The sequence below is a fragment of the Acinonyx jubatus genome, chromosome A3, assembly GCF_027475565.1.
Source record: "Acinonyx jubatus isolate Ajub_Pintada_27869175 chromosome A3, VMU_Ajub_asm_v1.0, whole genome shotgun sequence".
In the NCBI taxonomy this organism is placed as follows: Eukaryota; Metazoa; Chordata; class Mammalia; order Carnivora; family Felidae; genus Acinonyx; species Acinonyx jubatus.
The window spans coordinates 121,718,663-121,732,812 of NC_069388.1; the positions used below are offsets into that span (position 1 = coordinate 121,718,663).

At 36.5% G+C, this 14,150-nt stretch overlaps 1 protein-coding gene across 1 annotated transcript; it reads left to right on the forward strand.

Annotated features, from left to right (window-relative positions):
* Window positions 1–10,064: 10,064 nt before the first annotated feature.
* Window positions 10,065–10,648, forward strand: LOC106977297 (60S ribosomal protein L36-like). The gene is given in 2 exon segments (XM_053201377.1): window positions 10,065–10,336; window positions 10,339–10,648. Coding segments are annotated over 2 exon segments (351 nt in total). The 5' UTR covers window positions 10,065–10,191; the 3' UTR covers window positions 10,545–10,648.
* Window positions 10,649–14,150: the final 3,502 nt, after the last annotated feature.

Sequence of the window (14,150 nt, forward strand, 5' to 3'; positions counted from 1 at the left end):
TTTAAAATTTTTCTAATTCCTATTGAGACTTATTTTGTAGTCTATGGGGCAAAGATACTTTTTTTTAAATTTCTAGATAACATGAGGTATATTGTTATCTTTTTGATATAAATTTATAACTTGTATTAATTGCATTGTGATCAAAGACTATGGTCTGTATAATACTGATTACTTAAAATTTCTTGGTACTTGTTTTATGGCCTAGTGTCTGGTCATTTTTAAAACATATATCCATTAGAATAGTTGTTAATTTTGCCCAAGTATAAGGTACAGAAAGTGATTTTTTTTGTCAGCTTCTTGTAAATCTGCCAGTATTTTCTTTCTGTATTTTGAATATATTTTATAAAGTACATAAACATGTAAAATTTCTTTCTGATGAATCTACCATTTTATCAATTTCAATATACTTCTTCAAGTCCAGAAAGTTTTGCCTTAAAGTTCATTTTGCATGGTATTGATTTAGTCATGCCAGCTTTCATTTAGTTGTTATTGCTTTGGTTTGTTTATTGTTTTCTCTCCTTTTTCCTATTAATCTTCTGTGTCTTATGTTTTAAGTGTCTCTTGTAAATAACATGTAGCCCAATGTTTACTCGTTTTCTGTTTGTTCAATGTTTATTCAGACTTAGAAGCTTCTTTTTACCTTTGGTCTATTGACATTGATTGTGATTTCTAATATTATGTGATTCATTTCTACCATTTTAAGTGTTAAGGTTTTTATACTTTTTCTAGGTTTCTCCATTAATGTTTTCTTTGAGATTGGCTGAAAAAAAAATTAACTTATCCTTCTCTACCCCACCCACACCCACACCTGCCGTTTTCTTCTCTACTACTTTGGCAGTTATTCACTCTGGTACTATCTGTTAGTGTTTGCCCTACATTTTGTAACATTTATTTAATGGAATGAATTCTGAAATGAGTCAATTCCTTCATCCTCCTCTTAAATGATACAAAGACCTGGGGCCATTTTACTTCAATTATCACCTTTCCCTTTCTAACTTATATGATTTTTCCTGAGATCTGCTGGGAGGAATTTCTGTGAACATCTGACAGACTATCTACCCCCTGTACTTAAATTACTCCTACTCATCCTTCATTTCTCAGCTTCCTCTCAGACTTCCCTGGAGTCTGGGTCAGTAGTCATCAAACTGGATTACTCTGTATTTAGAAATACCCAAAGACTTCCCAAGGGGCACTGTCATAATAGTTTTAGAGGATTCAATTTCTGGATCGTCACCTTTTATATATAGTCTTCCCTAATATTTACCTGCCTGAGAAACAAGCTACCCACAAGCCTGAATCAGATAGTTAGTTCCTATATCTCTATTTAAAAAAAAGGTATGTCTCTATTACCTTTATTTACCATAGTGTTTGGTTTGGCCCTTGAGTATAAATTCTTCTCAAGGGCACCTGGGTGGCTCGGTTTAAGTGTCTGACTTTGGCTCAGGTCATGATCCCACACTTTGTGGGTTCTGGCCCTACATCAGGCTCCATGCTAACAGTGTGGAGCCTGCTTGGGATTCTCTCTCTCTCTCTCTCTCTCTCTCTCTCTCTCTCTCTGCCTCTCTCCCGCCCTACAACTCATGCTTTCTCTCTCAAATATAAATAAACTTTAAAAAAATAAATTCCTCTCAAACACCAGTCAGTAGTTCAAAATATTAGCATCAGTGAAACTTCCATGTTTGTCTTTCCCTGTGTTATTCATATTTTTCTGAAAGGCAAAGCATTAGAAATGGAGTGTTTTGCTGCATGTTATGTTGTTAATAAGCAGATATAATATGGAGTAAAACAAGAGTAGAGTTGCCAGATTTAGGAATTAAAAATACAGAAACCTAGTTACATTTGAATTTCAAATAGCAAAATTTTTTTAATATACAGATTACCCAGATATACTAAAACACTGAAAAATTATTAGTCTCTGAAATTCAAATTTAACTGCACATCCTGTATTTTACCCAACAACTGTAGCTAGTATTAAGAACAACTCTCATTTTTTAGTTCATCTCTTTGACATTTTTAAATAATACAATGTTCCCAAGAGAGAGTTCTATTAGAGCAAAACCAACCCAAAAATGTAGGTAAGAAGTTTTAAAGCAGAGGCACTTTATTTCAACCAGACTACAAACTCGTGGCAAGGGTCTTTTCCTTATTTAGCAATCTGTCTTACAATTAGAATTACAAAGTAAGATGGTTATCATAGTGATGCTTACTAATATGTTGATTTGAAATGAAAAATAAAGTCAAACTTGTTCTGATGGAAAAGAAAGCAGATTTGGCTAAATGATTTGAAAATGAGAACTCACTTTGGCAACTAGGTTACGTGTGGGAACTTTTCAGATATTGAATTCACCAAATCTTCAACTCCAGGGTTTTATAGAAACTAACACATTATAAAAATAAATGTTATCAAAGATTTCATGGCTACCTGTGTCTTCATGTTAAAGGTTCATTGACCTGGGGGTGTCTAGGTGGCTCGTCCAACTTCAGCTCAGCTTATGATTTTGCGGTCCGTGAGTTCAAGCCCCAAGTCAGGCTCTGTGTTAACAGGTCAGATTCCGTGTCTCCCTCCCTCTCTTCCCCTCCCCTGGTCATGTGCGCGCTCTCTCTCTCTCTCCTCTCTCCTCTCTCTCTTTCTCTCTCTCTCTCTCTCTCTCTCTCTCTCTCTCTCTCTCTCAAAGATAAATAAACATTAAACAAATTTTTTTAAGTTCATTGATCTTTACAATTAAGACGAATGCACTTTATATATGTTATACCTCAATGAAAAAAGAAGAAAAAGCCTTTGGAAAGCAATGTTAACATTAACAATGTATTTTCTAAATATGTTTGCTAAATGGTGTGCCTGGGTGGCTCAGACAGGTGTGTCTGGCTTTTGGTTTAGGCTCAGGTCATGATCTCATGGTTCATGAGTTCGAGCCCCACATTGGGCTCTGCACTGTCAGCTTCTTTCTCCTCCTCTCTCTCCGCTTCTCTCTCAAAGAGAGAGTCTCTCAAAATAAATAAACTTTTTTAAATGTTTTAAATAAAATAAAATAAAAAATAAAAATTTAAAAATATAAGAAATAAATATATCTGCTAAGTCACATTTAAATGAAAGAATAACACATATAATTTGGTAATTTATGATAAGGCCTTTTTGTTAAACTTCCCAGAAATTCAGAAAGTAGATAATTCTGAGAAGGCTAGGTAGGAAATCTTTTTTCAAGTCAAGTGGTCTCTAATTTTAGCACTAAAAATAAAAAGAAGGACAAGGAGGAAGAGGAGGGGAAGGAGACTGAAGAATCTAGTCAGCCCCTCAATCAATCGTTATAGATATGAGAGCATTAAGAATATAAGAGCAGGGGCGCCTGGGTGGAGCAGTCGGTTAAGCGTCCGACTTCAGCCAGGTCATGATCTCGCGGTCCGTGAGTTCGAGCCCCGCGTCGGGCTCTGGGCTGATGGCACAGAGCCTGGAGCCTGTTTCCAATTCTGTGTCTCCCTCTCTCTCTGCCCCTCGCCCGTTCATGCTCTGTCTCTCTCTGTCCCAAAAATAAATAAACGTTGAAAAAAAATTTAAAAAAAAAGAATATAAGGGCAATAAAGTTTAAATACCACTAACACGAAGTTATATTTTGTTATAGCAACATGGACTTTTTCCTTTGCTTATCATAATATATGAATATATATTCATTTGTGTGACTATTTGATGTCTGTTTATCCTACAACATCAAGTCTCATAGGAGACATACTGAGCAAATTGCTTTTCCTTAGTGAATCTTTTTTTTAGGTTTATTTATTTTGAGAGAGAGGGTACATGCATGTGCTCAGACACCAGTGAGCAGGGGAGGGGCAGAGAGAGAGGGAGAGAGAATTCCAAGCAGGGCTCAGGGCTCAAACTCACAAACCATGAGATCATGGTCTAAACCGAAATCAAGACTCAGACTAAGGAACTGAGCCACCCAGGCACCCCTTCCTCAGTGAATCTTAAGGGAAAGATTAAATGGGCAAATGCATTACTGTACAGGTGGTATTTGAATTCCCCAGGCGTGGATGTGATTACCCAGAATGTGTGTGCAGAGCAGAGGATGGAACTCTGGAAAACAGAAGTAGGTGAGCAACTCCTTTTAGGGCCACACCTGTGTCATCTGCATTTTCAGCTCTTCCTGTCCTTTCCTCCTTCATCCCTAATAGGGAGCATAGTGTCTTGCATACAGGAACAATATAAAAGTAAAAATGACCCTGCTTTGCTAAACCAATCTAACATCCAGAGTAGACAACTACCATTAAGAGTGTTCTTTTAGTGAAACAATTACCTTAGAAGACTATGGCACTGGGCAAATTTCTCAATCCCTTTGATCTTTATTGTCTTCACCATCCTATAGGAGAAATGGATGTTAAATGCATAAAATATAGAGGCACCTGGGTGGCTCAGTTGGTTGAGCATCCGACTTAGACTCAGGTCATGATCTCTCGGTCTGTGAGTTTGAGCCCCGCATTGGGCTCTGTGCTGACCGCTCAGAACCTGGAGCCTGTTTCAGACTCTGTGTCTCCCTCTCTCTCTGCCCCTCCCCTGCTCATGCTCTGTCTCTCTCTCTTTGTCAAAAATAAATAAAACATAAAAAAAAATTTTTAATGCATAAAATATAGTAGCTCCCTCCTCCCCTTTAAGGAAGCTGCACAAAATGCCCCCTGAGAACTTGCCATTTATTTTTTTTTAATGTTTTATTTATGTTTGAAAGACAGAGTGCAAGCAGGGAGGAGCAGAGAGCAGGAGACATAGGATCCAAAACCAGCTCCACACTGACAGCAGTGAGCTTTTGTGGGGCTCCAGCTCACGAACCACAAGATCCTGACCTGAGCTGAAGTTGGATGCTCAACCAACTGAGCCACCCAGGCACCCCAGCAACTAGCCATTTAAACATTAATTTTCTTCTTCTATCATTCTTTTTAGCAAAGCATCTCTGAGTGCCTCCTGAGCATCAGACCACATGCTATATCATGTGGGTAAGAATTTTCTCCTCTGGTTTCCATATCCTCCAATATCCTAGAGTCAGGTCCATTTTTTTTCTATGTGTCTATTACCCACTTTCTATTACTTTAGCCCTAGATTAATTAACAATGATGAGTTGTTCAGATAGTTCAGTTTGACTGGGTTTTTTGCCTTGTCCAGGTCTTTCAGGTGCCACCAGAAGGCAGCACAAACATAGTTAGTGAAGATCTCATATCTATATTCTATATTCCGCCACTTCTTAAAGGAAGATGTCTTTTCTATTTAATATACAATTAAACCTGACCTTTTTATTTTTCAAATAATACCCAATGTTAATGAGGACATGGGAGGAGGAGACACTGCTAAGTACTTTCAATGGAAGTGATCTTTGGGACGATTTGAAAACTCCACAGTTAAAGTCTTAAAATTGTTAATATCCTTTGCTCTAGCATTCTTTCCCACAACCACTCTCCCACCCCCTGTCATTTCATTTAAGGAGATTATTGTGGCTGGGAGCAATTTTAGCTACCGGGACATTCAGGACAGCATTGCTTAAAATAACATAAACTAGAAACCATGTAAAGGTCTATCAATAAGGGATTCAGATTGTATAATGGGTTACTATATGGCTGTTAAAAAGGATATCGTTGAAATGTTTTCCAAATAAGTGGTATATATATCACAAGATGTGGTACATGGGACAATGTCAATGGTGTGTGGAAGGACACTGTTTCCATTTCGCTGTATCTGCTCCCATTTCCCAGAACCATCCTGGCTCATCATGGCCTCCTCCTAAACAGCTAGAAGGCTAAGAATTCCCACACCAACCCACACTCTTCTTTTCTCCATCATCCTTAGGAGCTCTCTGTCCTGTTCCTGTTCCAAAGCCCAGGTTTCATCCTACCATCATGGCTCCAGCATCATTTCCTTCCTGCCCAGCCCTTCCTCAGTCTAGCTGCCAGCTCTACCCTCATTGCCTTCAAGTCCCTTTTCATAATATTTCCTGAAGCCTCCACTCTGCCCCTTCTTCTAAGCTCCAGGAGGTGGCAGTGAAGTAAGCCTCAAAGGATAGGGAGGAGTTGGCCTGGCAGAGAGAGAGGACATGGAGTTATGTCTGAATAATAGAGACCAGGGCAAAAAAGAGAAACGTAGCAGGAAATGCACAGAGAACTAAAATCAGGTCAGTGGCACACAAGAGTAAATTGAGAAGCTTGTTCAGAGATACAGCCTATGGGTAGCAGGGACTTGATTACGAAGGACAGAGCATGATGTTCTATAGAGTTTAAATTTCACCTTGGAACTAAGTTTAAGAACTGATGAAATCAAATCACAAAGTTTTGTAGAAAATGGATTTGTAGGGAGAGAGGTTGTTGAACTAACAGATATGAGACATAAGGGCTTGAGCTAGACTAGAGCAGAGGTAGGAAATAGAGAGGGGTCAGATTCAACATTATGTAGAACATCAAACTGACAGGACCTTGTGACTATGGACTATAGACCCACTGTAGGTTAGGTAAGGACCAGAATCACATCTGTCTCACAGCTGGTATCTCTTGTACCTAATCCAGTGTATTGCACACAGGTACTCAATGCATATTTCTTAATGAAGGAGTAATGTCTTAATGAACACTTAATGAAGTGAGCTAAGTTGGCATTACTGTGTATGTAGCAAACTCGTTTTTAAAACACCATCAATTTTAAGACATACCAGTGATTTCCTAACCTTTTGGGGGCAAGTAAGTATCAGAAGAGTTAAAATGCAAAAAGACTGCAGATCTTACCACCAAGTGGGAGAATTTTTTCCCTTCCCCTTAAATATTGGTTGGCCTTGTGATTTGATCCATGTTAGCCAACAGAATTCCTGATACCAGAAGGATTAAATGAGAAGAAAAGAATCTCTGCTAATTCAATAATTAGCATAAATTTAAATAATCACTGATGACACATCTGTGAAATAATATGTAATTGAGGATTCCTCAAAATAAAAGTAGAATACTATTTAAACAAATTGAATGATTATGTAGAATTAACACTGTTGACAATGTCAACATGATTTGGAAGAAAAGATTTAGCATAGCTAAATATGAAGTTAAAATCAATTAAAAGAATTATCTTATTTGGTATAATGAGACTATAAAATTGATTAGTTTCAGACAAAGTAAGAATATATAAGTACAAATAGGTTTATTGACTGATTTAGAATGTAAAGTTACAGACCATAGCTATAGGCAATATAAAAGAATAATATAAAATAAAATCCAGCTATATGAGACTTATAAAATACATAAAAGGAGCACCATATGCACAGATTGAAATTGAAGAGATAAAAAATATATACCTTGTGAGTCATGGGGCCAGCCCTGATTCAAGGGGAAGGAAAATAAACTCTTCCACTTGATGGCTAGATCTTCACAGTCATTTTGCAAAGTGTGTGGTATGGGAACGCATAAAGACAAGAAAGGGTTTTTGTAATTAATCTACCACACCATGAAAATTCTAACTGAAATAAGTAGGTAAATAGGAAGAAAAAAAAACCAGGAAAATAGGGAGAAAAAAAAACATATGGAACATAAGAAGCAAATAGCAGATGGTTAGATATAAACCTAGCCATATCAATAAACACATTGAGTATAAATGGCCTAAACATTCCAATTAAATGCACAGGTTGTAAGATTGGATAAAAAAACAAGAATCGATTATATGTTGTCTAAGAGAAACCCACTTTAAATATAAAAACGCAGGTTAAAACTGAAGTGGAAAATATATACTATGCTTAACAATCTAAAGAAAACTAAAGTGGCATAGGAATATGAGAGTAATCAGATTTCAGAACAAAGAACGTTACTAAGGATAAAGAGGGTAACTGCGTAATGATATAAGGGTCAATTCGGTAAGAGGACATAATCTTCTTTAATGTGTATGCAAATAACAACAGTGTTTCAAAATACCTGAAGCAAAAGCTGTGAGAAATGAAACGACAAATGGACAAATTCACAATTTTAGTTGGAGATTTTAACATTAATAGAAAAAGTAAAAAGAAAATCAGTGAAGGTGTAGAATACCTGACCATTATCATCAATCACTTTGACCTATTTGCCATTTAATAAAAATTCCACCTAGCAACAGCAGAATGCAGTATCTTTTCAAGTGCACACAAAACAGTTACCAAGATAAGCCATATTCTAGAACACAAAACAAGTCTCTACAAATTTAAAAGAATAAATCATAAAAAGTATGTGTTATGACCGCAGTAGAATTAAATTAGAAATCAACAAACAGATATTTGGAAAAGCTCTAAGTATTTGGAAATTAAACACATGCTTCCAAATAAGAGTTAAGAAGAAACTATGGGGGAAATTAGAAAATACATTGAACTAAATGAAAATTATGAAGCAGCATATAATATATCATATAATATATATGATATATAGCATATAATATATATGATATAATATAACACATTATATATATGACACATAGCATATTATATATAGCATATAATATAGCATGTATAGCATATAATATATATGATAGTAGCCTATAATATATCAAAATTTATGAATCAAAGCTACAGCAGTGCTTTGAAGGAAATTTATATCATTAAATGCTTTCAATTTAATATTATAAACTTTTACTTTAAGATAATAAAAAAGTGAATTAAATGAATTAAATTCATAGGTATTAGGAAGGAAATAGTAAACATCAGAGCAGAAATCAATAAAACAGAAAATAAATAACAAAGAATAAGCAGTGAAACTAAAACCTGGTTCATTGAAAAGACCAATAAAACTGACAAAACTCCCACAAGTCTGACTCTTGATCAGTCAGACTGATCAAGTATATAAGAAAGAAGATACAAATAAGAAAGGATAAATGTGAGAACACTACAAATACTACATAGTTTAAAATAAAGGAATACTAGGAACAATTTGTGCCATTTATATGAAATTGACAAATTCCTTGAAAGACAAACTACCAAAGATCACTCAAGAGAAACTGATAGCATGACTAGCCCTAGGCCATGTAAATAAATTGCATTTGTAGATTAAAATTTCCCCCAAAAGAAAATTCTAGATCCATAAGTTTCCCATGGTGAATGATACCAAACATTTTAGTAAGAAATAATATCAATCTTGGGGCACCTGCGTGGCTCAGCTGGTTAAGCCTCAGACATTGTCTTAGGTCATGATCCCCTGGCTTGTGAGTTCTCTGCTATCAGCAGCAAGCCTCCTTTGGACAGGGGTGTCCTCGTCTCTCTGCCTCTCCCCTGCCCATGCTCACTGTCTCTCTCAAAAATGAATAAACATTAAAAAAAAATACCAATCTTATGTAAAATCTTCCCCCAAATAGAAGAGAATATGCTTAACAACTTATTTTATGAGGTAAGCATTACCTTAATACCAAAATGAGATAAAGCCATTAGAAAACAACTACAAATCCAAATCCCTCACAAACATGAATGCAAAAATCCCTAACAAAATATTAGCATATCAAGTCCAGAAATATATAAAGGGAAACTGCCACATGGGATTTATCTTGGGAATGCACAGTTGGTTTTAAAAGTTAAAAATCTATTGAGGCACCTAGGTGGCTGAGTCAGTTGATTGTCTGGCTCTTGATTGCTGCTCAAGACACAATCTCATGGTTGGTGAGATCGAGCCCCACATTGGGCTCTCTGCTGACAGCCCTGGAGGCTGCTTGAGATTCTCTGTCTCCCTCTCTCTCTGCCCCTCCCCCACTCATGCACATACATGCTCTCTCTCTCTCAAAATAAATAAATAAACATTAAAAATAAGTAAATATAAATGTATTTCACCAAATCAATAAATTAAGGTAGAAAAACCATATAATCATTTTAATAAAGGCAGAAAATCCATTGACAAAATTCACCTCCCATTCATGATGAAAACTCCAAATCAGGAATAGAGTGGAACTTCCTCAATTTGACAAAAAGCATCTGCAGCTAATATCATACTTGATGATAAAAGACTGAATATGTTTTTCATAAGGTCAGAAAAAAAGGCAGAGACATTCATGCTTCCCATTTTTATTCATGATTGTACTGCAGGTTCTACCCAGCTTAATAGAGCAAGAAAAAGAAATAAATGCATCCATATATGGAAAAAAAGAAGTAAAGTTGTCTATGGAATCCACAAATGAACCATTAGAATTTAAAAAATCAAGTTTGGTGCTTCCACCACAGGAGCCATTAAGGACTAGCAACCATGGCTCTGCACTATCCTATGGCCCTGGGCCTCACCAAGGGCCACAAGGTGACCAAGAACGTGAGCAAGCCGAGGCATAGCCATCACCACCAGAGCCTTACCAAGCACTCCAAGTTCCAGCAGCACAGGATCTTAGAGGTGTGCAGCAAGCCCCGTATGAGCGGCCATAGAGCCATGGAGCCATGGCCATGGAGCCATGGCAATCCATGAATCAGCTCAAGGTCTCCAAGGACAGGCTCTCTTTCAAGTTCATCAAGAAAAGGGTGGGGACGCACATCCCTGCCAAGAGCAAGAGAGATTTGCTGTGCAAAGTCCTGGTAGCCATGCAGAAAGTTGCAGCTAAGAAGGACTGAACCCCTCCCCTCTGTATGTAATAAAGCCTTTTTGGAAAAAAAAGAACAATCAAGTTTGGCAAATATCAGAATACAAAGTCAATATAAAAAATAAATTCTGTGTATTAGCACTGAACAATTAGAAACTGAAAATTTAAATATTTATAGTAGCATCAATAATATGAAATACTTAGAGATAAGTTTAACAAAATATATGTAATACCTGTATACTAGAAATTATAAAACTGTTTCTGAAAGAAATTAAAGACCTAAATAAATGATGAGGGGCGCCTGGGTGGCTCAGTTGGTTAAGGGTCTGACTTTTGGTTTTGGCTCAGGTCATGATCTCATGGTTCATGAGATCCAGGCCCGCTGTGCTCTGCGCTGACAGTGTGCTCTGTGCTGAGAGCAATCAAAAAGAATGAAATCTTGCCATTTGCAACAACATGGATGAAACTAGAGTGTATTATACTAAGCAAAATAAGTCAAATAGCATATGATTTCACTCATGTGGAATTTAAGAAACACAACAGATGAACATAGGGAAAGGGAACAATAAGAGACTCTTAAACACAGAGAACAAACTGAGGGTTGCTGGAGGGGAGGTTGGGGAGGATGGGCTAAACAGGTGATGAGCATTAAGGAGGACATTTGTTGGGATGAGCACTGGGTAATCTATGTAAGTGATGAATCACTGCGTTCTACTCCTGAAACCAAGACTAAACTGTATGTTAACTAACTTGAATTGAAATGAATTAATTAAAAAAAAAAAAGAGGGTCACTTTTGACAATGGAATACTATTTAGCACTAAAAACAAACTACTGGTAACATGTAATAACATGGGTCATCTTAATTGAAAGCATCATCCTAACTGAAAGCAGACAAGCACAAAATATTATATATTGTTTATATTTACATGAAATTTTAGAAGAAGTAGAGCTGTAATAACAGAAAGCAGATGAGTAATTGACAGGGCTTATGGGTAGGAGGGAAGAAATTGACTGCAAAATGTCATGAGAATACTTTTGGGGGTGATAGAAATGTTCTTGATCATGTTTGTGGTTACACCACTGCATGTGTTTGTCAAAATTCATTGAACTTTACATTTGAAACCAGTGAATCTTACTGTATGTGAATTGTACTTCAAAAAAACTGACAAAAAAATAAAGATGGAACCTTTTAAGACATTCAAAACTAATAAAGAACAAGAAGTAATGAAATAGAAAATATAAATTGCTACAAATAAATAAATAAATAAATACCTATCTGAAAAAACTAATAATGAGGACAGACCTCTTGCAGGACTGATCTAGAAAAGAAAAGAAAACCCATATAAAGAATATTCCAGGGAAAAGAAACCTAAAGGTGGAATGGATGGATTCCTGTCCAGCAGTGAAAAGGAATGAACTGAAGCTACATATACCTAAATATGTTGAAAAATATAACTTTGAATCAAAATAAGTTGCCAAAGGCTATGTACAATATTGTACACTTATATAAACACTAAACAAAGAACAGTATATATTGTTTATTCATGCCTACATATATAGAAAACTTTCAATTTTTCAGCTAAAAATTTTATTTTAAATTCTCATTTAATACATGAGAATTAGAATGCTAATTGATCAGCTTCAAGTTATTGGTCTCCTTGGGCAGGAAGAAAGCCTGAGGGAATGGGGGTGGTGGTGCAAGGGGAGACTTTAGCTATGTCTTTAATGTTTTATTTCATTTATGTCCCAGAGAAAATGACAGAGACGGAACTGAAGGCAAAAAAAAAAAAATGTTGTGATCTTTTAGGCATTATAGGGAGTATCTATAGGTATCTGTTATATTAATTTCAGTACTTTTGATGTTTGAAATGTTTTATAATTTCATATTATTTTGACATTGAATAAAGCCAGCACTACAGAGTGTCCGATATGGTAATCATATTCCTGAAATTATCTCACAATTGACACAGATTTCAGATTCACAGACAAGTCAATACATACTAGTTCTCTCAGAAACTTCATCAGAAGTATTAACAAACTGAGGATCAGTTCATTAGTTTTTTTGTTTGTTTTTTTTTTTTTCATTTCAGAGAAAGAGAGAGAGAGAGAGATTGAGAGAGTGTGAGCAGGGGACAGGAACAGAGGGAGAGAGATAATCCCAAGCAGGCTCCACACTAGGCGTGGAGCCTGATGTAGGGCTCCATCTGAGAACACAGGGATCATGACCTGGGTTGAAACCAAGAGTTGGACCCTTAACCGACTGAGCCACCCAGCACCCAGGTCAGTAGTTTCTTAATTACACTTCTTTACTGATTCCTTGGAGGATGCCAGTCAACCCTAGTGATCCACCAGATCCTGGCAGAATGTTATTAAATATCTGCTGCTGCGTGATTAAATTATCACTGAGGGTGAGTGAGCGCCCTATGATACTGGCCTTGCAAGTGAGGTCAGAGATATGTCTGTGCTTAGAAAGGAGGATTCAGTGTGATAAAAATCCAACCCATAATTAATTGTACCGTGTCCTTCCTTAACACTGATCACTTGGAATCATCATCACCTGTCTGTATGTTTGGCTCACAGTAGGGACACAATAAATAATTGTTGGCTGACTTATTAGCCTCCAGGAAATGAAACTCCATAAACAGACGGATTGTGCCTACTTATCCCTAGCTCTTAATATGGTGGACCCAACATGAGGTAGGAATCCACAAACATATTGAATAAGTGAAGGGAAAGCTAAAGGTGCTGCTACTTCCATGAAAACTCCCCAGCTCTCTCCAGCCAGAAGGATCTCTTCCTCTCAAACTTGTATCCTCTTACAATATTTAACATCTATTCTTACAGATACTTGTGCTGATGTTTCATTTTCATTGCTACCTTTTAGGTTTAAGAGCAAGGACTGTTCCCTTTTTGTAATTTATTACAGAATGATGGAAAATAGAAAAAAAAAGTCTTACAACTAAAATTAATTTATTTTTATACTTTTCTAAGTTCAGCAGAATTATATTGACCTTAAAGTATACCACTTCAAACTGTTTAAAATGAAGCCCCACTTCCATGTATTTAGTCAGTTGGTAGCAAAGCAATGGGCCATGACACATTGCGCCGGACCGCCTACACGGCCAGTGTGCGTGTTTGCTCAGCTATTTTCCATTAAACACCAGTGAACAAAGACAGCTGCCAAACATTTTCTAGGTCATTTGTTCTGTTTGTAAACAGAAAGTGTACAATAATTAACAAGATGTAATCATTTGCAACCTGGATTTGCACAGAATGAAGGAATTTTTTTAAAGAAGGGAAATTAATGCAAGTCTTAAGTGCTTAATGACCCCATTAATTGAGAGATAGGTAATTGAAGAAATTAAACAGAAGAGGTAATGGCCTTAGAGCCATTAATCTATTCTGGGAGTATTGCTAATGTTTACCAGGTGATTTTCATCTGAACTAAGAGCTGAGAGCCAGTCTACTTTCACGCAATGGTTCTTGGATCTGGCCAATCAGAAGAATCACTTGGAAAGCTTTGAACAACACAGATCCCTGGATTCTCTTCATACATCCTTAATCAGAATCTTAGGGGTACAGCTCATGCACATGGATTTCTTAAAAGCTAAACAGGTAATTCTTTTGATTACTTTT